Here is a 27,833-nt window from a genome sequence, read left to right as displayed (position 1 = left end):
AATTGGTACACATTATTGGAGCTTATTAAACATTTACAATTGTTTAGCTGTGAGACACTACAAGAATCCTAAATCCAGATCTGAAAGGCATATTTTGTTCTCCCTGTGGCCCCCAGATCTACCACTGACAGAGGCTGTAAGAAACTTGGGGGCTGCGGAGCCATCCCTGCTTACTGCACCCCATGGCAGCCCTGGTGGGAGGCACCTCAGGAGGGACCTGCCACCAGCACTGGGTCAAGATGGTCATGGCTTCGTCCAGCTAGCTCCTGAAACCGCCAGGAGAAGATCCTCTACCTTCCTGCGGACCCTTTGGTGTTGAAATCCTTTCAGCCAACAGGTTTTGGGACTGTCCTTTGATGAAACCCTCCACTGATCTTTCACGTGGGTTGGAAAGGGACTACGAGCCCTTCTGGTCACCTACCCGTAGGTCATTCAGGCTTTGGCCATCAGCTCTGGGCAGCCCTTCATCCAGCCAGAACCTGCTCACCTTGTGTCCTTCTTGATGTTAAAACAGAACAGCCTGAGGTCTCTTCAGATCTGCCTCACCCACAGCTTCAATTCTTAAGTTCAATTCTTACTGATTTCCCCCTGCAGTACCTGAAGTACAAACTTTTTGTGATGAAATCCAACGCTGTTCTGGTTGGACTTCACTCACCTTTTGCTAGGAGCTGCGGGTTCTCCCTCACCAACAGGTCCCTCCTGAAGTCCCCATCTTGCATAAGGCCCCTGGTGTAACCCCAGCGCTCCCAATGACACCCTCGTATTGAAACAACCTGTGGCACATGTAAGCATCCTTACTTTTTACCTTTTTGATGTGACCTAAAGTGATATTTAGAAGTTAAAATGCCATCTGCTGCCCTTTATTGTGGTTGGAGGGCTGAGCAGGAGCTTAACACAAGGACAAGAGTGGACAAAGTCAGCCCCAAGGTCTCTCTCTCGCAGCACCCTGCCTCTGGAAGCACGCCACAGATGCGTGATGTCTTCAGGTCATAAAATCAGAGCAAACGTGTAGTCCTTCCAGGGACTCAGTGGTCTACAGTCCATCTGTAGTTTCTTGGGCCACTTGTAATTATTTGAGAGCTTTCAGAGCTTTCTCTTCCAAAAACTTGCCCGGCATCCTCTTGGAATAACACAAACCCACACGTGGTGGGCAGCACTGAGCCCACGTGGCACACTGGTCAGTTCAGAAGTGACAATTGTGAAAGAGAATAACACGGTCTAGAAAGCAAAAACTGCCAACCGCTTCAATATTTTATTTTGCGAGTGATTGGCTTTCCTTTCTTTACTTGAGACCTCTGAGGTAGGACCCTATACAGCCATTTTTATCAGGCACTTGTGAAACCGAGACCACCGATTTAAAGAGAGTTATGTGCAATTCACTTCATCTGACACCGCTGCCCACCCACGACCCGTAGTCTATGGTGGCTTTTAACTCAGAGAATGAATCCTCCAAATGTCCTAAATCAGAATGATTAAATGAAATATCATTCAAACCTTTCTGATGGGTATCTATCCTATTTCTCCCTTTACCTAAGAGGTCAGCTTTGCACTTCAAGCACGATTGATGAGTCTTCTCTTGTGATGCGTTGTGAACTCAGCAGCTCTTTCCAGTTTTATGGACTGGACTCAATTTTATGGACTATTTTATGGTCTGGATTATCTCCCAATATGCACTAATTCTCTCCAAGAGAGCATCTTCATAATCAATAAGCACTTGTTTAATGACTAAATAAAAACAGTTACATCTTTTATTACAATAAAAATCATCTGCAGCAAAATCTGGCCAGGACGGGAACCGCTTGAATGAGAATATATTGGACTAGTGAGACCGAATTGCTGGTAATAGTCAAAACTTCGCAGGAAGTCAAGATTTGCACAGCAAAGGATGACCAGCAGCGCTCGAGGGATGGCAAAAAAAACTCCTAGGCATGCTTTGTGAACATCGCAGATAACAAACCTACTGCTCCTAGGAAACAATTCCATTAATGAACAAGATCACCTACAGAGTTGTGATTTCGAATGCTGAAGATGTGCCTTCAAATGGAATAGAGACTGAGTGAGTGATGGACAGTTTTTTCTTGTAGTGCCCAAGGTACCGTATCCTGTAGATGCCTGGCTCTGTGCCGGGAGGGATGTGCCATTCAATAGTCACATTGCTCCGACCAAATAACCCTTTGGTCCAATAAAACCTAGTAGACAAACCAGAAAGGGCAGTCAGCAAGAAAATCCACTTTTCATTTGTTATACTATCCCAAGAACTCACTTAGTGGAATAAGACAAACCCACTCCAGTTAACTATATTTTAAGAGCTTCTTTTAACCTTTCCTCATATATTTAGGCTATCAGAGCAGCAACCAACAAGACAAGCAAAACCGTTCAGGGCTGAAAAATATCTGGAAGTGTGGAAAAACAAGTCAGTTGTCCTTTTTGCAGGTGAAGAATATTTCTACAATGTGTTCTTAGGTTCCCAACTCCATATCATAACCCTATACAACATGACCTCCGTGAGCAATATCCATCGGCTTAGACTTTCCTGCTCAGGGGGAAGTCTGAACCAAGAGGATGAGTATTTATTGAAGGTCGCAAGCAAAACTTATCCCAGTCGAGCTCAGGGCTTCTTGCACCCATTTCCACATCACACTCCCGTTTTCACCTGCAGTCTCCCTGTGCAAAACCACTTCTGCTCAACCTCAAAACTCTACAGGAAGCCACGCATCATCTGGAGGCGAGGGATTTTTCAGCCGGTTGTGATGGACAACTTCTCGGGGAGCTGGAGAAGATTAACCTGCTCTTCTTTTGATGCTGCCAATGAAGAGCACTACTGGATAACCTCCTAATTGTATCCGGGCTAGACACGAGAGTTACCAAGTCCTACTGAGATAGCACCCCCATTTCAGGGCTTTAACTAAAGGAAGCAGATGAACAAAATATGTTGATTCATTGGCAATGGTAATAAAAGGTTTCGCCCATACCAGTCTTATTGAGAAGATTGAAATAAATATTTACAGACATGACTGGGTGAAAAATGGTGAATGATGTGGGAAATTTGGTTTGGTAAACAGGCTGGCCCAGGGCCCATGTATCCACCTGGTTGCTCTTGTTCCAAGGTTTTGGCTGTGGATTGTGCTGGTTTGTCTTGGGACAAAGATAATAATGTCTTGGGAGAAGACAGTGAGGTGACAAGACAGGGCCTGAAGTGGTGGGGGATCTCCATCCTTGGGGACCACCCTGACTCCCCTGGACATGGCCCCAAGCCACCTGCTGTAGCTGTGATGTTGGCCCTGTTGGGAGCTGGGTTGGACCGGAGACCTGCAGCCTGAGCCTTGCTGTAATGCAGTGACCTAAAAACGCTGCTGTGACGGATCTATCCCACCATCCGGCCTCCTCCCCATCCTGCCCTCCAGGCTCGGTGGAACAGGACCGCTGCTCTGAGACTCGGGAACTGGAACATAACTCAGATCCCGCCTGGGAAGGGGCTTCTCACAGTTGAGCTCATGAGGATTTAACCATGTCTTACCTCTGCTGGCTATTTGCTAAAGGCAGAGCCAGGCAAATTCCTGTCTCTAACTCAGCCCCCTCCTCCTAAAAAGCCCCAAGAAAGCAATTATTGCCCCCATGGCAGATGCAGGGTGGGGCCAAACACTTCTGCACTGCAAACACCAGGACAGCATGCAGCGCAAGGGCAAGTCTGCACTGGGCTTGTCCCTGCTGCAGCAGCGAGCGCAGGACAAAGGGCAGATAACAGCTATCTTTTTCCCTGAAATCTGCCCCTCCTTTAAGTAAACCTCCGTATCTTTTGATCGCTCAAAACAAGCATTTTTACAAATGCAGCTATAATCTATTTAACACTTTGCAACACTAAGCTAACAAATAATTGCGTTCTCTTGTGCTACTCTCCTATTGCAATGTCAGCACATTCAATGGCATCGAACGTTAGTTTCTCGTCTCCTAAAAGAACACAGTCTGACTCCACTAACACCCAGTAACAATTTTTGATTCTCCTTGTCCTCATCGCCTTAATTACTGACATTTCAAGGTTAACACACTGACATTGTAAAAAGTGACTCATTGTCATCTTAACAGAGCCATTTCCCCTTTCTTGTGGTGTTTGGTATTTTCCTGGGGCAACGGGAAGGAAGACATTACTGTCTGCACTGGTTTGCCTTCTGGGCAGCCCCTTCAGGCAGGAAAAGGCCAAACAGCGCCTCTTCCTTATCAGCAGAAGTACCTAAGCATCCTTCAGATGTCGAGAGTCTGTCCTTTCTCAGGAAGGAAAATAAGGTGTCTAGATTCCCATCTTTCCAACATCATGGCAGCATATTCTTCCAGTTTTGCACTTTCATATTTTTTTTAATCTTCTGAAGTGATGTGTTATTAAACATTTTCAGTGTTCTGTTCTAAGATTTTGGGAAATCTGTTGGGTTTTTGGAATAGGAGGGAAGAAGGCAAGGCTACATATATGGGTGATAAAAGGCTATCATTTCCCTTACTCCAGCAGGGAACTTGACTGGAGAGGGTGACATCAATGAGAGTGACATGGTAACACAGTGCAAGTGTTAAACAGAGGGCAAGCACTTAGAAATGCAGATCTCCAAGTGGAGGTCCACAGCATCTCCTGCATTGGGACAGCCGGAGTCCTGGCTGCCCGGTTAGGTTTAGAGAGCAGCTGGTCACACTTGGGCAAAGAGAATGGTGCCCTATCAAATGCTCATCCTAAATCCAGAGGAGGACTTTCCTCATGAAGCCAAGCTGTCAAGAACGTTGCCTCCATGACCTTGTTTTTGCACTGGGATGTTGCAAGGTCAGAAGATCCCAAGAGGGACATTTTTTGGCGTCTGCTTTGTGACAGGTAGGTTGCAGAGTCAAGTGGGAAAATGTCTGGTTTTATTCAAACAGGGGAGTAACTTGAAATCAAATGGTGTGACAAAAGATGCCTTTGGTATTCCTATTTCATGTTCTGACTTCCAGTGTAGCTCTGAAAGGTGACACCAGCTTTGCTGCTTGGTGGATATTTTTCCTTAAGACCAACATCTCTCATCTTAAATTTGCATTCTTACAAACCTTTTTAAAATCGTTGACTGTTTCTACTTTGTGATGCACAGCAAAACTGGCCAGTTTTTCCCTATGAAAACCCTACTGTGGTGAAATTCCTGTGTTTTCTATTTGGTATCCTATCACCAGCACGGTACGGCAGAGGGATGGATGTACGCTGTGAACAACTTAGACCATGAACTTTCAGCTGTTCCTTCTACCTTTCCCAAACCTTCACTGCAGAAGTTAGACCCAAGGGGAAGAACAATCATTGTGGTCTTGACAATTTAACCACCCAAATATGAACTGACCCATCCCCAGAGAGCATCATCAGCAGGGACAAGACCTATGTCTGGGTGCTCTGAAATGAAGCCCTTCAGGCTAAACTCAAATCACTCCATGGATTCTGTGGAACAGTGAAATCTGGTCACGACACCCACCTGGTGTCCCAGGAGGCATCGTTCCGTACCACGTGCCAGCTGTCTGAAGTTCTGGTGTATCTCTCCACCATCAGGAAGTTGTGTTCAGTCTGGAATAAAAATAACAGAGTGAGCCAGAAGCTGAAGGGTCAGCCACATCCCTACTTTTCTGTGTCACTTTAAACTGGAGAAGGGATTATGGTTCTGCATGCTTTACTGGCAAAAGCGGTAATTACCAGCAAAAATGCTTATATATTTAACTGACAAAGCACAAATTTAAGATAATAAATGACGCAGAGAATGAGTAAAGAACTTGATCATTAAAAAGAAAATGGATAAGTGAGGTATTCGCTGTCAATGTCTATGCAAGATGAGTGATGGGACAAATTAAGTACTTTCCTAATTTTCTTTGTTCTATTAAAATAATGCACTGGGCTGATAGGATGGAGACTAGAGACCATGCTTGCTAGGACTGGATGGCACAGGATACCGACCGAGAAAGAGTGTCTGGCCTAATGCATGACATGGGTGCCTCTGACTTCAATAGTATGAAGAGATCAGGAATGGGCTATGTCTGACCAGATTAAGGATTTTGCCCCAAAAGCTTTCTGGTAGTGTGAATTCCCAAAGCGCGTGCTGAAGGGAGAAATGATCTTCTTCTGAACTCCCAGCAAAGAAAAAAGAGCACTGGAAGCACGCCGTCTTACTCCCGAAACCCGAATGTCAAAGATTAAAATGCATCCAGCAGAGGCAGTAACTAAATATTCACTAATCCTGAATGTCCCCAATTGCAGCATCGCTGCGTTATATTTACCGCATTCTCTGCGGAGCTCCTGGGGTTTGCGCCCACAAAAGTTACTTCAGCAACTTCTCTCTGCAGGGAAATTGAGATTTATATTAAAGACTGAGCAGCATATTGTACATTAAGAACATCTTTTGAAGATGCCATAGGAGTTTTTTAGTAGCTTGGTTGGTTTTTTGGTTTTGTTTTAAATTGTTTGTTGCAACAGCAGTGGACAATTTATACTGTGAACTGGTATTCTGTGCTTTGCCATTCCACTTGCCCTGCTTGCTGGATAAACTCCAGCATAGCGCGTAAGATTTCTGTGTAAAAGAGGGAGGGAAACAGGTGAGCTTTTTAAGAATGCCTCCCTGCCTTCTTCCTACCTTACTGCTGGAGACAGCAATGAGATTAAAGTCCTTGATCTGAACACCTTATCTAAATTTTGAGCACTGAAAACTGAACCCTTTCTGACATTTTTATTTCATTCATATTCCATGCCAGAGGCATCAAAGGTGGCCTGATTTCTGCTTGCAAAGAAATCACTGTACAAAATTTGCCTATTTAATCATCAACTGTTATTTTATGTCGAAGCAGAAGGAGAAATCTTCTTCATGTTGAATAAAAGGCTTTTGTTTTCCCCTTCATTCACCCATTTTAATCACATTCAGTACAATGACACTGACGTGAAAACGCTCTATCTCTGCCTTTTCAACCATGCCCACTAAGAGCAACGAGACCTTTTTGGTCTGAGAGCATCACGACCCCTTAAAAAACACAGACTTTTTTGGATGGGGGATAAGAATTTAAAGACGATTTCCTAAACAGGTTTTGGCAAATACTTGAAGCTCTCACCGCTTGATACTGTTGTCTCACTTCTTGTAGCACGTCCCCAAACGTCTTGTTCGCTGGTGTGCGATCGGCAGTGAGAGCAGGCACCAAAGTCAAGTTACCCACGTTGAAAAGTGGGGGCTCTGGACCATGTGTCAAATCCTGAACTGTATCCTGGGAGAGGGAAGGTGTGCTCATCATACTTACATATAGATGACCAGTATCTCCCTGATGAATCGTATCACTGCCGTGGCTCTTTATCCATAAAGTCCATTGTTTAGATAAATTTTTAAGAACTAGGGCAATAAAGCGAGCGTAAAAACAAACAAGAGGATCTTCATCTGGGCTCTGCATGCAGAAGCAATCCCTGCAGGACACCTGCTGTTGTCGAGGTCCCCCCAACCCAACTGCTAGAACATCCCATGACTTCAGGAGGCAGCGTCCGCCCACTGGTCCTGCCCATTCATGTGGCCCACAGATACAATGGTAACGAACATTGCCATGTACGGCAGAAATGTAGCAGACTTTTATTCCTCTTGGTAGAAAAGCAGCAACTTCAGGCCATGCTGGAAGGTTGGAGGTACCTATTTCCTAAACTTTGAACCACAAAACCCCCCAGAATTTCTCAAGTGGTATGAGACCCCCATTACAGGAATTATTTTCATACCACATGAGAATTTCTCAAAAAGGTGTCTTATGAGAAAAGAGAGAGCAGCAATCATGCAGCCTCACTGAAGAACAAATATAGCCATCACCATTTACAGGACTTAAATATCTCTAGCAGCACGTGGCATATAGAAAATTTTGATTACCGTAGCAATAGCCTTTGCAAGTCCTCTGTACAGTTGAATATAAGCAGAAAGGGTGTGCGGTCCATAAATAGTCGATGCAGCCTCATATCGTTGAGCCTAGAAAAGGACAAATTTGGAAAAGAAGGGGCTGAATGACTCTGGAGCAGCTTATACAGCTCATCCTACTGCTCCAAGATAAGCACTATTCCTGCGGGGGTTTATTTACTCCCTTACTACTAGGGAGGCAGCCCAACAGCTTGCCTAAGTATTTCTGCTGCAATCTCAGGTTACTCTTCATTCTTTAATCCATCGCAAACAGGGAGGTCCAGTTGTCACTTCCGATTACCACAGCTCTTTTACTCTTTTAGGGGCTAATGATATAGGATGTCTCCTCTCCAACGCATTGGGTTGGACAACCCCAGTTCTTCCAACCTTCCCTCTCAAGTTTAGGGTTTCCAAAATCAAGGAGTCCACCCAATGGTCCACATCTTCCTCAAAGCACAGCATCTACAATGCCTTGTGGGGACTCTTAAAACTGGGTCTTGCATGGTATATTGTGATTTTTCCACAGCAACTTTACGACACTACATCTCCAAATTTTCCTTCTGGCAATTTTGCCACCTTATAAAGATAATTTCTAATTCATCCAAGTCATCAGGAGATTGTTAAAACAGACCTGAACTCACAGGAGCTCCCCCTTCAGTACATCTGACCATTTCCACATTAAAGCATCCATATGTATTCTATGGATGAGGAGTATGGTGGAGCTATGGTCAGGAAACCACATTGACCACGCCACCGGTGCCAGAATAAACAAGGAGGTCTCATGATTTGTGCCACATATTATTCAGCTTTTTTTTTTTGTGGCAAAGGAAAAGTGCTCTAAACATACATAATTTCACATGAATTATCATCCTATATCACCAAAAGCTGAGCTCAGTTAGCCATCTTCAATCTGCAATTTTAACACTTACCTGGTATTCTTCATAGGTGGTAATGTAATGGGTGTAGACATTGCACAGACCTGCAATTACGACATCCATTCGTGCTGCACCGTGAGAATCAAATTCCTAAGAAAGGAAATAAATCACTAGTCTTGTAACAGTTGCTTAATGCACAATTATATTGTTGTTGTTATTATTGGTGGTGGTGGTGGATACTGCTGCTGTTGTTGTTGTAATTATTATTATTAACCAGGACAGAATACAAAATTATGGTGGGGAGGGGGCTTGTTGTTCAGGAATGCAACCCTACAAGTGTAATTTGCCTTTATTAATGTCTCATATTCACTTTCCAAAAACAAGAGGAGAAATGACTTCATACTCCAGTAGATTTAATAAATTTAGGGGTTTTTTTTTGAAGATGATGGCTGTATACTCCCCCAAAAATTGGTGATAGAGCTATGCGAGACAGGCTCAGTGAGTTGTGGAGACAGCATCTGAGATTAAGATGGTATTTAGGCTGCAGCTGAGAATAGGATGTATCAATCAGGAAAAAGGAAAAAATACATTTGCCAGGGTTTTTTTTCCAGTTTTTCTCATGTTGCAAAATGCCAGTAGGGATTAAGGAGCTAAAACCCTCCATCCTACAGACAAAACTCCTGCTAGCATCAGTTATGCCTGGATCCCAGTTGAATTAGCTCGTGTTGGCTTAATGGATTGAAACTCAATCGATTTGGGGAGGGTCTTCATTTCTCCTGCATGTCAGTAAGCGCATGCAAAATGTGTCTGAAACAATTGTAAGAAGGAAACATCTGTGGTGCATGAGACCCATGATCCCAGCTGGGAGGAGACAAAGGGAAAACCAGAATAATCAAGAAAAGTGAAATTCCAGATACCCTGCACTCTGGAGAAACCTCTTCCTCAGGAACTTACTCTTTTAACAGCTTCCCGTAGCCTGCGTCCAGACATGGTCCTAGGGGAATTAAGGGAACAAGGTCAGTCTCCAGAAATGCAGGCAGCTATGGGGCCAGGCTCTTTTCAGTGGTGCCCGGGGACAGGACAAGAGGTAATGGGCACAAACTCGAGCACAGGAAGTTCTGCCTAAACAGGAGGAGGAACTTCTTTCCTTTGAGGGTGGCAGAGCCCTGGCACAGGCTGCCCAGAGAGGTGGTGGAGTCTCCGTCTCTGGAGACATTCCAAACCCACCTGGACGCGTTCCTGTGCCACCTGCTCTGGGTGACCCTGCTCTGGCAGGGCGTTGTACGGGATGATCTCCAGAGGACCCTTCCAACCCCTACCATTCTGTGATTCTATGAATCTCTGGTTGAACATGCAGCACCCCACCAGAAATTCACGTAGCACTTGCTCCCCTGCGATGGGCTCGATCAAAACACCTCTAAGCATTTCACATACGGCATCACAGCCAGGGTGAGCCTGGAGGCACCCCTGGGCGGGGTGGCATAGAAAAAAAAAAAAAAAGTGCTGTCAATAAATCATCCTATTCAGATTTTCACCATCGTACCATTGAGAGTCAGTGCAACTCATCATTATGGTGTTTGTGGAATGAAAAAAAAAAAAAAATCAAAGTTAACAAGTTCCTTTCATTTCATTGAAACTGCATTTTGCAATGAAGGGTTAAAATTATTCAGGAAGCTTGTTTGCATCTCATTCGCATGGCTAGTTTACAGAAGGGAGAAGAAAATGGGAAACCCCAGGTAAGCAGCAGAGACAGTATACAAGAAAGTACATGTAGTGGAGATATGTGTAGTGCCCACACACCTATCATATACCGGGGACAATTTTTTAGCCTACATCCCCTTTCTACCTGTATGCAGAAGTGTCACAGGTAGTTTGAATGCTGCAAGCTGAAATACATAGAACAAGAGCAAAGAAATACACACGTGAATTCTCCAGGCACAGCAACAATTGCCAGTGATCCGATGGCAGCAATCTGAACATCCACGATGTCAGGGTGCCATGGGTGAGGCCGAGTCATCTGGGGTGAAAAAAAAGCTGATATGACTATTTCAGGACAGTATCAAAAAAAAGGTAGCTGAACTGTTTTCCTTCCTACAGTCATAAATCAGGCAAATAAATTTACTTTGTAGACAGGCACATGGGGAAGTGTTTTTCCTCCTCATGTGCAGCAAGTTGTCTGACCATAACAGACAGATAAGGCACACGTAAGGCAACAAAAAAGGTGTTCCCAGAGGGGTAGCTTAAATCAAAGTGGGTAAATAAGGTCAGGGTAGCACCTAGAAACCCCTCACCTGCATGGGGAAAGGATAGTGTTAGGATCAATAGGGTTGATCATCTGACCAGGAGAGCAAAAGTGAATGCATGAGATCAGAGAGCCCCGCGGCGATGGGAAATGCGAGTTAGCCCTTCGTTAGCTGAGTACGTGCACCGTCAGTTGTGATGCAGAGGGAGAGTTTCTAAGTCACCCTGAGGGTGATGCTCAGGGAGCCCTTGACCATAGCCCTGACTTCAAACTGCCCCTTAGCAGGGACCACACCGTACTCAGACTCAGCAGCATTGCAGCAGCCAAAACGCACACTACAGCAGCACTTCATCTCCAAAAAAAAAAAAAATAAAGGTAAAAATCAAGAAGCCTGTTAAAAGGAAATTAAGATCAACAAGAGCTCGAGGGTGGCATGGCTCCACCAAATGAGATGCAAAATCCCACTCCAAGTCAAAAAGATTTTTAAGGAGCAATTTGCTGGGGGGAAAACATGAATGACAAAACCTTGTAAAGCACGTCAGAAGCAGGAGTTCTGCCAGAGCATCCGTAAAAGGATGCTCAGAAGGTGACAAAGTGGTAAGAATAAATTGTAATTTACTGTCAGTAGCACCATCCTGGACGGAGGAGGTGGGGTAGGACGACGCTCTGTGTTGGGACCTCTTTTTATGAGAGATGAGGTAAGGAGCTGATTGAACACAAAGTGACACCAGGAAAGCTTTTAAAGAGACTGATAAAAGGAATAACAATGAGTTGCCTCCTCCAGATGGCATCCCTCTAAGTGCTCTGAAGGACCTTGCGCATGATTCTGCTCCAATACAGTGTGTTGGCCTTAACGCCAAGGGAACAGCAGGTGAAAAACGGGGCATCAATTTTCTTTTAAAGTTCTAAGTAGGATTTTTGGAAAGTTTAATAAGAACAAACACCAAGTCCTGCCCAGGACAGAGCAGCCCCTAGCGTGGGACAGCAGCTCTGCAGAGGCTGGCCCTAAGAAATATCCCTTCCCTGTGTGAGTGGGACATCCCTGGGATGGGGACCCAAGCAGCGGGGGATCTCCATCCTTGCTGACTGCCCCGATTCTTCTGGACATGGCCCTGAGCAACCTGCTGTAGCTGCAAGTTTTGGTCCTGATGGGAGGGGGGTGGTGCAGGAGATCCCCACCCCAGGGAACCTCCAGCCTGAGCCTGGTTTGATTCTACCTCTGGATTACTAAGTCTGGCATCAGTCAGTGTTACAGCTCACAGAACTACCAGATGCTTGCGTAAACACGACAGAAAAGCAGAGATGTCAATGGGACATTTCCAGAGGAAGTCAAAGCCCAGCAGAAACCTTTGAAGACAGCACTGAGAAGGTGGGTAAGTTGATACAGTCCCCAGAGTTTCCAAAATGTACCATGATGAGTTAGTTCATTTTGCATGGACCAGTCCATGACATGACAAAAAGAAAGGTCCTCTTATGGATTAAGGTAGGAAACCAGTGGTAGGATGGAAGAAAAATCCATACAGAGCTATTAAGATCTGAGCACCAGCAGAGGATGTCCTGAAGCCAGAGACTGCCAGGAGTCGATGCTGACTTCCACGCACTGTTAGTTTTCCCTGACCTCATGCATTTTGCCTGCGCATCCTGCTCAGGGCTGTTTCACAGGCAGAGAGTTAGGCCAGGATGGATATTCAGTTGGGTTTTTTGACCCTAATGAGAGCAGCAGGTCTGGTCCCTCCTCCTGGGATGTATGGAAAGGTTGCTCTCCAAGAAGAAAACTTACACCTCTCTCATTCTGATGCAAACTAATGACAACACTTATTCTTGATTTCTATTTTCAGGCCTTCAAAGCCCATGCAACTCTCTCTCTCTCCTTGGTCTTCAACATATGGGCCGGCACAGACATTGTCTGTAGCACCCTACCAAAACCTATTCCAGATGAGCAATCTCTGCACTTCCCAGGGCACACACAGGTGTATCCTTACCTCTCCAGTGCTAAAGAGGATTGGCTTGGGTTTGTGGCAGGCCTTCGTTTCATTGGATGGCTCTCCCAGCAGCTGGTCCCGGATTCCATCCCAAAATGGGTCCCCTTCTACTGAGCCTTGAGGGAGAGACATCTTTTAAATGTTGTTCCTTCAGCTGCCCCAGCAGCTATGGGACAGCAAACCCATTTATTTGCCCCTCCCTGCTTATGTGGAGTGGGATAGGATATTTCTCAGTGGATTCTGACTATCTCCCTTTTCTGGGGTGGTTTGAAAAGCCAAGCTTTAGCCCAGCTGAGCTCCATCTTGGCAGCCTTCGAGTAACGAGAACGAATGAGAAAGATTGCCCCAGATCCAGCTCTTTCTTCTCCCCACTCCCCATCCAGTGCTATCCTTCCTTCAGAGCGCAATCTTAAGCTTTCTCCAGAAGCTTTCTGATGAACACAGAGAAACTTGCGAGAGGGCTGTAAGATCGCACCTTCCTAAACAATGGCCCTTTGGAGACTGTGGTTCAACCAGCCGTTGATGTTCTTAAATGACTCTGAGGTTCTGAATCTATTTGGGGGATGCCCCATGTCCCCTCCATTTGTACGAAACCATATTGGCATCTGCTGCCTAAATTACCTTGTGTGAAGTTGAAAGCTCCCACTCCATCAATAGTCCCGGCGGCAAAGCTGTATCCTAAGGCTGGTTTACAAGTTTTAACCTTAATTGGAAGGCAAAAAAAAAAAAAACAAACCAAAAAACGAAAAAGAGATATTTTAATACCAGTTCCCCTCAGCGTGCCAAGTCCTGCTGTGAGAATATAACCTTTGTTCCTTCCTTATACCTGCATCCCGAGAGCTCTCGCTCTTACCGTGTGTGTGGCATTGAGCTCCACCGAGACATCACTCATGTTCACCCACTGGTGAGCTGAGCTGAGGGGTCCTTTGACCTCCTGGGAAGCTTTTTCGTACAGCTCCTAAGGGGCACAGAAAGTGGAAATCCTTGAGGAAGAAGAAATCGGGAAGCCAGCTCTTCTGAATTTCAGCTACGTTAATTATTTCTTCATTCTGTTGACACCTGAGCCTGCAGAGTTAAAAACAAAGCGGTGTTTTCCCTCGCCATCTGATGCACATGCCAGGCCACTCTGAGTGGGGCAATCTGTCACTTGCAAGTCACGATCAGCCTGGAGTGACTTCAGGGCGAGCATGTGAAATGGCGATTAAAAGGAAACCGCCACCATCAAGCCTTCTGCTGGCCCCGTTCCAGTTCCTACAGGCTGCCATCCCTGAAACAGCGCCAAGAAATGTCCTCTTACTGACTGCTCTCACTTTACATGAAGCCACAGAAGGGGAACCAGTAAATTCAGGTGACTTTTGAGCCCAAGGGCACAGGCGACGTAAGGGAGTCCATTGGGTGGAGGACACCAGCAGAGTAAATGCGAAGTCAAGCAGGGTGAAAGGAGAATTTTACATGGGTGTTTAAGCTGACACGTTTTAACTCATGTTTGCGTTTGTTTGGGAGTCTGATGCCAAAGTTGGCCAACAAGCGGTGGTGCCTCTGAGCTCTTCTGAGAGTCTTCAACACCAGCGATTTTTCCCATCGTGACACCTCTGAGATGTGTGCGTGGGAGGGAGGGGGAGATTATAAGGGGCAACATCCACATTATATACCGATAAGGAATATTGAGGTTAAAAGCCCAAACCAACATTTTCAAATTGCAGTGCCTGCAATGATGTATCTGAATAGAAGTGTGTGCTTTCTGAATTAGCAGGAAACTTCTTCTTAAGCATATAATAACAGCATTCACACACAGTCATAAAGCAAAATATCACTTACCTTTGCTTTCAAGTAGATATTTTGCCCTATAATTCTCGTACTGTCAAACATGTCACTGCCAGGACCCATGGCCATGCACATCGTCGCCTGTTAAGAAATTTGTTTATAGTGATGGTGATCAGTTAATTAAGGAGAACATGTGGCACTGCAAAGGGGACGAGTTCACAAGGAATCGCCATACTGTGGGAACTAATTGCTTCTTGCCAGCCATTTCGAATTTGGGCGCCGCCTTCCCTTTGCAGTAAGATAAATTTAAGTTTATGCTGAATGATCAGAAAACAGGGTGCGTGAGGCCAAGATGCGGTAAGTTCCTGAAAGAGGTGTCCAGGTTGCTGCTCCACCCCGAGTTTTCTCCTCGTCAGAAGTTAATGTAGGCCAAGTACAAAATACTTACCCCCCCCACGGGACAGGTGCTCTGTGGGTTATTGCACGACTCCCCCGTGTTTATGCAGAACGGGCCTTTGGTGTTGGGTGACACATCTCCCAAGTTGGAGGAGGCAAAGGCAGCAACGAAAGAGCCCTGCCAAAACCAGACGCGGTCAGATGGATTTCAGTGCCCTGCAGTGATTGCAAACATCACCCGCAGCTTTCCCTGCAGTCCGGGCTGGCGTTACGGCCCATTGATGAGCACGCGATGCTGGTAAACATATCTGAAGTGACTGGGAGGACTGGAATGGGGATTTAGGAGTGTCCCAAGGGTTAGGAACAGGAAGAGCAAGGGAGAACAGGACGCACGGGATGCAAACTGCCATTTCAGGGGGACCTTCACAACTCTTTGGTATCCAGACAGCGTTTCCTCATCTACGTCTCCCACCTTAGTGGCAGCTCTTCCCTCCATGTCCCCAGTTTCTCCTGTTACTGATCAGATGTTCATGGATCATTGCAGCACCTTGCATAGGATTTTATTTTTTTCTTTTCTGCCAGGCTTTCAGCATGACTGATTTACAGGGTGAGAGCTGCTGGATCTGACTGTAGGAGTTAATATCAAGCAGTACTTGTTAGAACCAAGGCTGGTTACACGCTGAGTGTCAGCTGAATTCAGCTCTCGTAGATACTCTCATTTTTTCCCCTTCTTTTAGAGATGGGATGTGTCAACACCAGATATTTTGCCATACTATCAGCTCTTAAGCCATTTTCTTCTAAGACTGTTAGACACAATGTGCCTGGCAGGCCATACACCTACATGTCGAATCCTGCAAACACTTCATAGCTTCGCGTGCATGTCAACTTGCTGCACCCATAAGTATGCACTAGTCTTGTTTAAAGCTTTTAGATAATCCACTATAAAAAGAAACATTTGCAAGCAGGAATTGGGTTCACTTCCTTTAGTTTCCATGTTTGGTATGACCTGCACATGTTCCTCTGCCTGGAGTATTTAAATAGGAATTGGGCAACCGTTTTGAGGTCCGTGCCGGAGATACATGCAGGACAGCCTCTTAATCAACTCATGACTCAAAGTGTCTGTGAGATGGGTTCACGTCCATATTTACATTTCAGGGGAAATAATGCTTTTTGAAGGAGCTGTGTTTGTACTCTGAGGATGGTAAATCTTCTGGATAAATGAAAATGAGAAGGCAGAACCGGCTGGAAGCCATAAGAAGGAAGTGGGGCCGACCACAGACCATATGCCACACCACAGACACAATATATTGATCCCTTTGGATCAAGCGTCCCACACGGGTCTTGCTAGTATTTCCAATAGTCAAATCAGAATAAATTTGGTTTATTCCTAAAGTCTAAATAAATACCACCGATTACTAGATTGGAAAGTAAAGAGTACACCTTGCAACGCCTCTTCTCTAGATGAAGAAAGTAACTAAATCAAAGCATTCATCTTTTATCCGGCTGTCCCATTTCACTGTTTGAAAGAACCCACTTCAGCCCATAGAAAGCACCAACCATCCCCTCCCTGTTGCAGCTCTTTTTTCCCCGTTATTTTCAGCAGTCTGAAAAGACTCCCACCTCTCCAGGAAGCATCCCCTTGTTCTTCTCCTGTTCGAACAAGTAAGACGCGTAGCCCATGTTGTCGCTGTTCACAAGGTGGTTTGTGTTGTTCATGCTGACCGGGTGCACGGCAAACCAGCTGAGGAGGAATCAGAAGACACGCATAGGAAATGCATTGTTCGATCTAGATATTGGCAATTGACTTGTTCAATCTATATATTTGCCATCGACTTATGGGAATTTTCTCCAGGAGAATACAAAGGTAGACTGCTTGTACCTACGGATGGATTAATAAAGGCAGAATTATTCACATCCTCTCCCTTCCTGACCAGGACGGCTCATGGCTGTGATAGTCCAGGTCTTGAGGCCACAAGAATTTGGCACTGTAATTATCAGGGCCACCAAGAGCTATTTCAGACCTGAACTGACTTTTTTCTGAGTCTAAAAAATTCTGTTTTGGAGGAATTTTTATTTTCTTGTTTCAAAGAATAAGGAGGAGACAACGACATAAAAAAGAAAAAAAAGGAACGCTTTCTTTCTTATAAAAAAGAAAAAAAACCCTCTTCCTCTTAATGCGATCAGACTTTTGCTTGTGACTTCTAAATGAGGAAAATACAATTATGGCTTTGTCACTGCATGTTACTTCATTTGCCTGGCCTTCAGCTCTGAACTTCATGCGGCTGAACACTGCCCCACAGATCTCTTGATAGGACGGGAATCATAAATGCTGCCTGCGGGAATGGCATGTTTTCCATGAAATGTGGGGTGTTAAAATAACCAAGAGGAGAGGAGGCCATAGGGTCCTGGAGATGCTGGGGCTAGTATCTGCTTGGAGGGACACAGTGAGAGCCCGAGAGGGGATTTTTCTGCACCCCTACAAGGGAAGACTGGCTATGGTCATCTTTCCCAGATGCCTTTGGGTTGTGCAAGGAGATGTGCCCACCTGTAGGTGGGCCAGGTGCTGTTGTATGTCCCAGAGTAGAGGAGGGACGCTGGCCTGGTTTATGCCCTCAGAGACCCTCTTGGTGGGTAGCTGGGAGCAATGCTCTACGGGCAACGGTCAGTGTTGGGAAGGAGAGCTTGTGTGGAAAGACAGAGTTGCTACAGAGCAGTGGTTTGTGAGGATTTGGAGGAAAACATGTCGCTTTGGTGGTCAGTACCTGATAAGTCCTAGCTCCTCTCCATTCCTGTCTACCATCTTCAGTATCACCATTTCTTTATCTGTGTTGGATGAATACCTGGATGAAAATGAAGCGGGGAAATCCCATTAGCACTAGAACCATGGTCACACTCTGCATTGCTCAGACACCTTAACTCGCTACCAGATTATGCAGGGGAGAGCCATGAGCAAGGAAATTAAGAGGTTATCACAGATACTACCAGCGCACAGTGAGACCTCAGAAGAGCACTTGAAAATAGCTGGGAAAGTAAGGAAAGAGTTATGGTTGTCGCTGACCTCAGGCACTGCTTCTCCACAGGATGCAGACAGGAGCTCTCTCTCGATACAAATTCATGCACCAAGGATGGCACTCTAACGCCATCTAACTCAAATGCTAACATCTACTAAAGACTTCTTTTACTTTCTGTCTTTGAATTTTTAAACAAAGCATAAGGTCACATCCTTGACCAATACCTCATGTGCTTGGAGGGGGCAACCTCAACTTTCAAGCCCACTCTTGCAACTCATTTTTGGGGATGCACGCACCCAAGCACCCAGGAAGGCAACAGTGTCATTCTGCCATGGTCTTTGGCTCCGTATTTTCAACTGTCCCATGAATGACCAGAAACACTAGCTGCAAGACGGCTGGGTGATGTTCCCAATCGAAGGGTTTTCTTCAGGGCTCTGTTCCTCCCCTGCCTGAGGAGCTTTTACCTGCTTCGCTCAGATGCTGGATTCTCAAGATAAGAGAAAGGGCTTCGGTTGATCTGACTGTTTTCTACAGTGCCTCTGTTTATAAAAAGCCTTCCTCTCTTCATGTTCTGATGCGCTATATCAATACTCTGAAAAGCAGAAAGGCAGGGAATATTAGTCCGTGCATGTAAGGCATACGTGAGATTATCTGGATAAACTCTCTCTTTTCTCCATGCTGTCCCCAACCCTTTCTTGGGAATCTGAAGGCTTTCTATTTTTTCTTAACTACTTCAAAATGCTAGAAAATTATGGCAATATTTTGAAAACACTCACAGTTGTCTCTTTCTAAAGAAAGAGTTCAAGGCTTCTGTTTTTTGAAACGATTTCAGTGGTAAGCATGAACCCACCTCCAAGTGTGTTTTAAGTCTTAGACATTCGGAGGTGCTACCACAAACATCACAGCAAGAGCTCTGTTAGTCACAAATGTATCTCCCCCCACCTTTTCTGCGTTTATGGGCTCTCATGCCAATGGACTGGATGACACCGACCTTTACGATGCCATTCACGATAGCATTGAGGGACGGTCTGATTAGCCCTTTGCTAGTGATCCAGAAGAGCGTGTACTGGAAGTAGCCACCAGGCCCCGAGTGCGTGTGGGTGCCGCTGAGGATGACGTTGTCCTGTCGGTACAGATTGCCGTACTTGCTCTTCAGTTTCTTGAGCACCTAAGAGGAAGGAGGTGGTCCTAAAAAAACCCTTTTTCATGCCCAAAGGCTATGGAGATCTGTATCAGTCCTTGCAAAAAAACCCAACCATTCATCTTCTCTCTCTTCTCTTTCTGCCTGACAGTCCCATATTGGTGTCACAAGAAGTAGGTTATAGCTACTGACTTGGCAGGAGCCTTAAAATAATAAAATCTGGTAAGTAAAGACTTCTATGCCCAACTTGCAGTGAAGCCCAGATCATCCAAGGAGTCTCTAGTTCTCTGGCACCTCTTTTCCTCCTCTGTGGTGCTGGAGATCCAGAATTACACAGGCATCACAATAATCTATTAGTGATTCAAATGTATTCATGATAATTTTTCTGCTAAGAAAAGCATGTTCAAAGTCCAGCCTCATTTGCTGAGGAATCAAAAGCTCTTCTTCGGGAGAGACACGTCTCTCCAAGACTGTGCTGCAGGGAGATTACAAAACAAACAGCCAGTGTGCTGCCACGCTTGATATTATTTAGAAATAACTACAACCTTAATGCTAATACCTGCAACAACCCAAACTGTGCCAATCGTTCATTTCCAGCCACATACCTCCAGCCTCACTCTCTGAGACACCATTCCTATGTCGGCGCTGACGAACACTACTCGCCTGGAGTCAACAAGGTCTGCCACAATGAAGGCTCGGCTGTAGAGGCGCGTGAGAAGCCCACCACCCACCTGGTCTGGGTTGGCATATCCCATCTGGAAGTGAAGAACTCCATCAAGGCCACACAGCCAAAATATTGAGCGATGTATTCTTTTGCACGTATTTTTTTAAGTAGTTTTGCCAGCGGGTGAGAGGGCTCATTCAACATACGAACACCCAGAGCTGCGACTATCTTGCCCTGTGATTGCGAGAATCACAGAATGGTTTGGGTTGGAAGGGACCTTAGAGATCATCTAGTTCCAACCGCCCCCGCCAGGGACACCTCCCGCTAGACCAGGCTGCTCAAAGCCCCAAAGAAATTCCACCTACTGTTTGAAGATGACAACCATTTGGCAAGGCAAAGCCTCTAAACTGGGAGTCATGCAAAAAATACCCAGAGGTGATGAAAACCAGTATTTCGCCAAACCCTGTGTTCAATTCCCCCGACTTACTAGAGGAATTTCTGCCACAGGTCCTGTGCAGTCAGCTCGACCTACGCCCAGTAAGTAGTTTGCTATTACTTCGCTGGAATCTATAGGAATAAATAGTAGATTATTGGACACACGAGCAAGCAGAATCAGGGACAGAAGAGGCAACCCAGCCTTTTTAAAGAAATGGCATGCCTGAAACCTGCTTGACATCCCCAGAGGACCCAGCAGGCCCGTGGGCGAGGGGATCCAGCTGATAATGTCTGCTTAGTTTTCCAGCCGGGTGACAATGTGGACAAAGTGTGCTGGGGCTGTTAAGGCATTGGGGGTGGTAAAGGGTGGACCAGGCATGAAGAACTACAGAGGGGGCTCACAGGATAGGGCCACTGGACTGTGTAAAATGTGTCATGATTCACAGGAAGGGGGAAACAAACCTAGTTTCACCCATTAAGCTCTCCAAACCCACCACTGCCGTGCAGGAAACAGATCCAAGGGTGTTAAGAGCTGTTTTTACATAAAAATTCAGCTCAGCAGCAGTGAGAAAAATGGGGTGGCAAGTCAGGAGATACCGGGAAAGGACTAGAGAAGAAAGACGGGCACATCCATATTTCGCCCTGGTGCCTCCAACATATCCTGTGTCCAGCACTGGTGCCCAGTCCCAAAAAAATCACAGCAGAGCCAGCAGAAGCTCAAAGAAGGGAAAAGCAGCTCTGGGCAATGATCTCCAGGCAAGCGGTGAGGAAAAGCCTGGACAAACTCATGGAAGAAAAGGCATTGAGGGTTATTCAATTAAAAAAAAAAATAAAAAAAAATCTGCATCTCAGGAAATGCCGGAGCCACAAATCACTGGAGGCTGAGATAACACTGTGGGAAAATATTTCTATGTGCTTGATCTGTCCTCACGGTCTTCCCCAGCCAGCCACTGCTGCTCAAGGAAGGGCATCGGGATAAAGGGACACTTGGTCTTCCCAGTCCGGCCTTTCCCAGGTTGTCACTTAAAACAGAGAAGTGAAACACTCATCCTGGCCACAGACTGACCACAGGGTAAATCTCATTTAAAATGGCATGAGTGAACAGGGCTACCCATCAAAACTACCGTTCTTCCACCTCCTCCTCCAACAGCTACAACAGAGAGGAATTGCTTGTGCAAAACTCCGGTGTGTTAAAACCTAAAAACAAGAGGAAAGCCTGAACTACATCCAATTTGAGATCAAAATCTAGAAACTGGAACGCCCCTTTGCTGACATGTCGGGTGATGCCCCATCCAGGGCAGGGGAGACGCCTGGCTCTAGGAAACGGCTCCTGTCATGTGGAAACATCTGAAGTTTCAAAATGTTTTCTTTCCCCACAAGATTTTATCTCTCCAGAGGACAAGCATGGGGTACGTTAGAAGTGAATTGAGAATTAACTTTGGGCAGCTCCCAACACCCACCTCCCCATGTCTGGTGATGGGGTTGGAGGCGTAAATAGGCTGTGATGGGATTGCAACAGTTGTGAAGCCCCTTGGTGCAGTGCTGGGAGTGAGGGGCTCTCAGGACCCTCTCCACCAGGCAGAGAGAGGGAAGGGAGGATGTCTGAATCCCCACAACCAGTCTCACCCACCAGCCCCGAGGCCATGTATCTGCTCCCCAAGAGATGCTCATGTTGGGTTTGACCACCATGCTCCTGACCCAGAGGGCAGCAACAGCACAGTGCCACACCTGTGCAAGAGGACCACATGCAGACAACATCATGAAGGTTCAGCAGTGGCCCAGTGACCCTCTGTCTGTCTCCCTTTAATTTAAATTACTGCGCTGGACACACACTTATGCGGGGTGTGACGGCAGGACTGAAATACATCAACTTGCCGTTCTCTTTGACGAGAAAGTGGAGGATGAGGAGCACCGCGGTCACCGCTATCATCAGCACCAGGCAAACGATGAGGATCACCTCCAGGCGGGAGAAGGAGCACTTGGACCTCTTCCCACACATGGTGGGGGCACTGTGAAAGCAGAAAGGAGCCCATGGGGAAAGCAGATGGGACGGCTCCAGTGTTGGGCACATCCCACCCAGAGAAGCACTCCACACCCTCAGAGACCTGGTGATGGTTTATGTTCCCCATCCCAGTGTCAGAGCAGGCAGCAGCAGTGATAGGGGGTGGGAAGTGGAGATTTATTTTTCAATCTGCTTAAGACAGCAAAAACGTATCTCCTGTGAGCAGCGACCAGTCCCCATCACGAGGTCTGATAGGGCAGGGTGAGCGGCCGAGTTACCAATCCGGCATTTTCCAGTGACGCTTCGCTCACTCTTTTGAAGAGATTTTTTTAAATAAACCCCACAATCTTCCACCAGATCCTACGTTCACTGAGAGGCCGAGGGAGATGCTGCGGCCTGAAGCCTCTCAGCTTTTCCGCGGCTCACGCTTTTCAGAGCACATCAGAAAACAATATTGTCACCGTAATAAAAGTCAAATTAGGAAACTCAGCATGAGAAAAGCACATCGCATTGCATGTCCAGGTGCAGTTCTCTCCTGGCTAGAAAAAGTAGTGGTTGTGACAGCTTTCCAAGACAAGACCCTCTGTTTAGACTTCGGCTTTCTTGATCATCTGCAGAGCTCTTTGCGTTCGCTTTTTGCATGTTGCTCTTCCTCCTTGGACGGAGGTTTATTTTGGGTTAAAGATTAACAAAAAAAATACATTCAAAATACAGCTATGGGAAAATATGCTATTTCCTCCTCTGACAAAAGCTCTGGTGACCCCTGATTTGTCCTGCTCTGGCACCTCAGATTTGTGTCAAGGGCTTAAGTCTTTCCCGGGGGGAAGTGGCAAAGACATGCCTTTTGCCCTTCCTGTAAGCATCTGTACAAGGTAGAAATAAGCCTTTTAAATAGCTTTGGAGGTTTCCATGTGTCCTTAGATGTGTTAGCAGATAAAAATTACTCCAGATCACATTTCTCTGCCTGTGACCGCCCCATGTATTTGGCCAAAGGACTGGTTCTTTGTCTACAGTGGAGGGAGGTCTCCATCCTTGTGGATGCACCCAGCTCACCTGGACACGGTCCCAAGCAGCCGCTGCAGCTGCCCTGTTGGCCCTGCTGGGGCCCAACTGTCGCAGGACTGGAGATGGGGAAGGATGGGCGCGCAATTAATAAGGGAAGAGTGAGGCAGAGCCTCTGATATTCCTGGAGGTAACATTCACCTCAAGGTGGGTCTGGCACGGGGCTCGGTAAAGCTCATGCCCACAGGCTGTTCCCTGGGGGTGACATGCCCTGGAAACAATGAACCTGCAGAAAATAACTGCTGAAAGTAGCATTTACGATGTTGGAAATGTTGTGATGAGAACCAACATCACCAGAGACCCAAGTAGACTTACTATAGGTGACCTTTCTTATCAGCTTCTTTTGCCATCGTAAGCTGCAGCAGTCATGATCATTACTGAATTTCACCTAGCAAATTTTTCTAGTGGCAACAAATATAATATTACGGGCTTCCTTACTCCCCTTTTTATTCTCCAAGCGTGGCATTGGCAGCCACTGCAACCCACCCAGGTAATCAATATCACAGCACCAGCCGTAAACCCGTCTGCGCGATAAGCAATCACAGTTTTCTTCTTCCAGCCGGGGGAAGAAGTTTACTGCTGACGGAATACTAAAAGAAGCAAACATTAGTCCTACGAAATCCCACTGAAATCTCATGCAAACTTACCTGAGATCCCTCGGGTGTCCCAGCGCCTGCGGGGAACGTCTCCTGGCTCGAAACCTGTTTCAAGCTGAGAAGCTCAGCTTGAAAATTATTGCTGTTATAGCCCTCTGAGTCAAGCACTGCACAAGATAAGAAGAAACCAATCAATAGTTTTTACCGCAAAAGGAGATGATAGGGGTTTTTTGTTTGTTTGGTTGGTTTTTTTCCCAGCGTGTTTATTTTAATTACGAACAGTGCCCACCTCTCTAAAATAACCTTTCTGGGATTGCCCTGATCAGCTCTGGTGCACGAGGAATTTGGGAACGGGACTTTTCCCCTTCTCTTTGCCTCATCACAGCTTGACTAGCCTGTGGCATGGGTGCTGCTTCCTACCTGGCCACGGCTCCTATTCCTCATGAAAGACTAGTCCACAGGGTTTCCAACCTCTACTAGAAGAAGGATTTGAATATGGGATTGTATTTTAAGTGCAAAATACATTTCATTAATGTATTTTTATTTGTTAAAAATCGTACCTATTAAAAAAACAGCTTTCCCCATCTGTTTTCCCTTTGAGTCCCAGACAGGTTGCGAAGTGCACAGCACCAGCTGCGAACACATGCTCTATCTGAAGGATTTTGACAGTTTGCTCTTCTCAAACGTAACGGGACTCATCACATCCCTCAGGGAGCAGCTGCTTGCCCTGACTGGCAGGGGCGATGAAAGACCCCACGAGCAATACCCCAGCGGGTGTACCGGGGTGGTGAAAGACCCCACATGCATTTTGGCAACGATTTAAGGCTGGGACCACCTCTGACATTTCCCCCCCACCCTAATCCAAAGGTTAACATTCCAGCTAGCATCAAGTACGTGCAGCGTGAGTCATTGCTTCAAGGTCACGTTCGGTATCACCTTTAACTCTGTGATTTTTGGACCGGCTAGTGGGGATAAGCAGGATTGACTGATACGTTATCTCCTCGCTGCAATACCCAAGGAACGTGCTTGCCCTTGACGTCAGTGGAGAAATAACCTGCTTTGCCATGTGGGCTGACAGATTATAGAATTATAGAATCATAGAACCATAGGGTTGGAAGGGACCTCTGGAGATCATCCCGTCCAACCCCCTGCCAGAGCAGGGTCACCCAGAGCAGGTGGCACAAGAAGGCGTCCAGGCGGGTTTGGAATGTCTCCAGAGACAGAGACTCCACCACCTCTCTGGGCAGCCTGTGCCAGGGCTCTGCCACCCTCACAGGAAAGAAGTTCCTCCTCATGTTTAGGTGGAACTTCCTATGCTCAAGTTTGTGCCCATTACCTCTTGTCCTGTCCCTGGGCACCACTGAAAAGAGCCTGGCCCCATCCTCCTGACACCCACCCTTTCAGTATTTATAAGTGTTGATAAGGTCCCCCCTCAGCCGTCTTTCTTCCAGACTGAAGAGACCCAAATCCCTCAGCCTTTCTTCATAAGAGACATGTTCCAGTCCCCTAATCATCTTGGTAGCCCTCTGCAGTACCATCTCCAGCAGTTCCCTGTCCTTCTTGAACCGGGGAGCCCAGAACTGGACACAGTGCTCCAGATGTGGCCTCACCAGGGCAGAGCAGAGGGGGAGGATGACCTCCCTCCACCTGGTGGCCACACTCTTCTTGATGATCCCCAGGAGACCATTGGGCTTCTTGGCCACGAGGGCACATTGCTGACTCATGGTCATCCAGTTGTCTACCAGGACTCCCATATCCCTGGCCACCTCTGCGCTGCTGGGAATACCTTGCTTCGGGTCGCAAGGTTGCCCCACATTGTGCACTGGCCTTGGAGGTAACTAAAGAGCCTCGTTTGACAAAACCATGAGCAGTCAATCACTCTGTTGTCAGGGGAATGGTGCTGGGACAGAGCTGAGGCAGAAGTAGGTTGTGCATTAGCAGGAAGAGCAAGAGCAGTCCCTGAAGGTGGTATCTTTGCTACATCATCATGAAAACTTAAGAAATTGAGTTTTAAGTAGCTGGTATAGGGATGGTGTGTCCTGCCGGTCTCAGCCCATGAAATGCAAAGAACTGAGGACCTCACTGAGGTTCTTATAACTCCAGAAAGGACAACCCAGCTGTTTCTGGAGGTGGAGGAAGAAAAGGAAGTTTCATAGGAGCTCAAAACATGTTTTGGGGAATGTCTTAAATGTTTTCCTTTTACAAAGACTGCTCAATGAGGTTATGGGGACCCACAGCTCCCCATCTCCCCCAGGTGGCATGACCATGTCCACCCACCCTGGCTCAGGACTGCAAAAGCAGCAAGGTTTTTGGTACAGAAAAGGGACTTTCTGGACTGCGAAGACCTCAGCTGAAGTGCTAAGGGCTTGGTAAATCCCTCTGAACTCCTTCCTGCCTGTGGAAATGCAACCCAGTGCCTCTAGAGAAGGTGGATTACCAAGATGGTGTCCAAGAAAGTGTTTATTGAGCACACAGAGGTCATCATATGGCAGTGCAACAGGTACCCCTGGAGCACCTCAAGCCACTAGCCACCTCTGACTCAATCTAGCAAGAAACAACAACAAATTGGCTCAAAAGAGAAGTCCTGGCAATGCGTCCAGCACTTCTCAGAAGAAACTCTCCCCACTGGTTTCTGCACCTCATCAGACAGGTTGTCAGCACGACCACCACGAGGAAGGACTGTGGTCCCACTGGGGGCACAATGCTTACCCCAGAGCAGCCACATCGGAGCAGCTAGCCTGAAAAACAAAACCCTCATGCAAAAGCTGCCCCGTCAGGGGCAGGACACTCACGAACCTGCTTATTAACCACTGATGGTCGAGATCAGTAACTCTGCAGATCCAGGCTGGAAGGAAACCAGAGCGTGGGAAGCAACAGCAGTCGTAGTTGGAAGGGTCAGGACATCCCTGAAATTACGCTCTGTTTTGGGGGAGGGAGAAAACGCGGGATTTGAGAGAGGGCGCACATGTCAAATGCATGCAGACCCAGGAAAATTATTTCCTTTGTGAGATCCTTGTTCAGCAATGCCTGGCCAGCCTGGCCAGACACATCAGTCTGGGCTGGTATCACGTCATAACATGCCAAGTTACCTTCCCATAAGATGAAAGGTTTCCCACAGATCATCCTCTTTCCCAAAACCAAGGGTCCTCCAACTTCTTCCTCTTCTCATTTTGTGCTAAATGAGGCAAAAGAACGTTACATTTTATTTATAATATTTATCCTACTGAAAAATGGCTTCTACCCCTCACTGCTATCACATGATACCAATTTTAACCCTTCCGAGACACATTGGGTAGCTGCAAAGCAGCACAGGGTTTTCATTCTCAACATAGCACAAATGCTGCAGAGCGCTTTGGGACAAGCCAGCAAAGCCCCTGCAGACCTACTTGGTTTGATGCCACCACCCAACCGACCCATGGAAACGCTCAGCTGGTCTTGACTTCTCCTGACAGATCCTCTTGATTTCTCATATGACACCAGGTTTTTATTACTTGAAAATATTTGACAAGGAGCATTCAGGGTCTTGTGGATCCTCTCATTCAGTGGGATTAAACAACATGGGTTTGGAAAAACTTTGCCAGTAAACGGAGATCTCAGAGGATAAAACAACACTATTTTTCCTTTCTTAAAAACATTTCACACATTTGGAAAGCTAAAAATATTTTTAATGTACCCTTCCTTTTAGAAAAAAATAAACCCTAACTAAATCAGGCAAATTTGCTTTAAAATGTAAACCAATGAAGCATTTGCTTCCCTTTCTGATCC

General features: G+C 46.4%; 1 protein-coding gene across 2 annotated transcripts; it reads right to left on the bottom strand.

Moving 5' to 3' along the window:
* Positions 1 to 1,734: 1,734 nt before the first annotated feature.
* LOC141744506 (putative neutral ceramidase C) lies at positions 1,735 to 27,833 on the bottom strand. 2 transcript variants are annotated; one of them, XM_074590587.1, is made up of 22 exons: positions 26,865 to 27,833; positions 24,120 to 24,235; positions 22,280 to 22,417; positions 20,461 to 20,533; positions 19,915 to 20,064; positions 19,160 to 19,336; positions 18,633 to 18,760; positions 17,920 to 17,997; positions 16,778 to 16,898; positions 15,210 to 15,335; positions 14,816 to 14,902; positions 13,851 to 13,955; positions 13,619 to 13,700; positions 12,998 to 13,113; positions 10,696 to 10,790; positions 9,728 to 9,767; positions 8,828 to 8,923; positions 7,875 to 7,970; positions 7,087 to 7,236; positions 6,265 to 6,324; positions 5,472 to 5,560; positions 1,735 to 2,189 (listed from the first exon to the last, which is right to left on the bottom strand). In XM_074590587.1, the coding sequence occupies exons 3-22, from the start codon at positions 22,405 to 22,407 to the stop codon at positions 2,000 to 2,002; spliced, it is 2,187 nt and encodes a 728-aa protein (XP_074446688.1). In that variant the 5' UTR covers positions 22,408 to 22,417; positions 24,120 to 24,235; positions 26,865 to 27,833; the 3' UTR covers positions 1,735 to 1,999. The 2 variants fall into 2 exon arrangements, with proteins under 2 accessions (XP_074446688.1, XP_074446687.1); XM_074590586.1 differs by lacking the exons at positions 14,816 to 14,902; positions 22,280 to 22,417; positions 24,120 to 24,235; positions 26,865 to 27,833 and having other exon boundaries at positions 20,461 to 20,675.

Source organism: Larus michahellis, chromosome 6 (assembly GCF_964199755.1).
Source record: "Larus michahellis chromosome 6, bLarMic1.1, whole genome shotgun sequence".
Classification (NCBI taxonomy): domain Eukaryota; kingdom Metazoa; phylum Chordata; class Aves; order Charadriiformes; family Laridae; genus Larus; species Larus michahellis.
The sequence above is the reverse complement of the archived record's forward strand: the minus strand, read 5'-3'. Positions and strand labels throughout refer to the sequence as shown.

Excerpts from the sequence above, each read along its gene's own strand:
- LOC141744506 (XM_074590587.1), bottom strand. The coding sequence starts at position 22,407 with ATGTGTGGGAAGAGGTCCAAGTGCTCCTTCTCCCGCCTGGAGGTGATC. Across the intron at positions 10,791-12,997 it reads TCCTCTTTAGCACTGGAGAG|ATGACTCGGCCTCACCCATG; the intron begins GTAAGGATACAC and ends TTTTCACCCCAG. Across the intron at positions 9,768-10,695 it reads GCTGTGCCTGGAGAATTCAC|GACCATGTCTGGACGCAGGC; the intron begins GTGTGTATTTCT and ends TAATTCCCCTAG.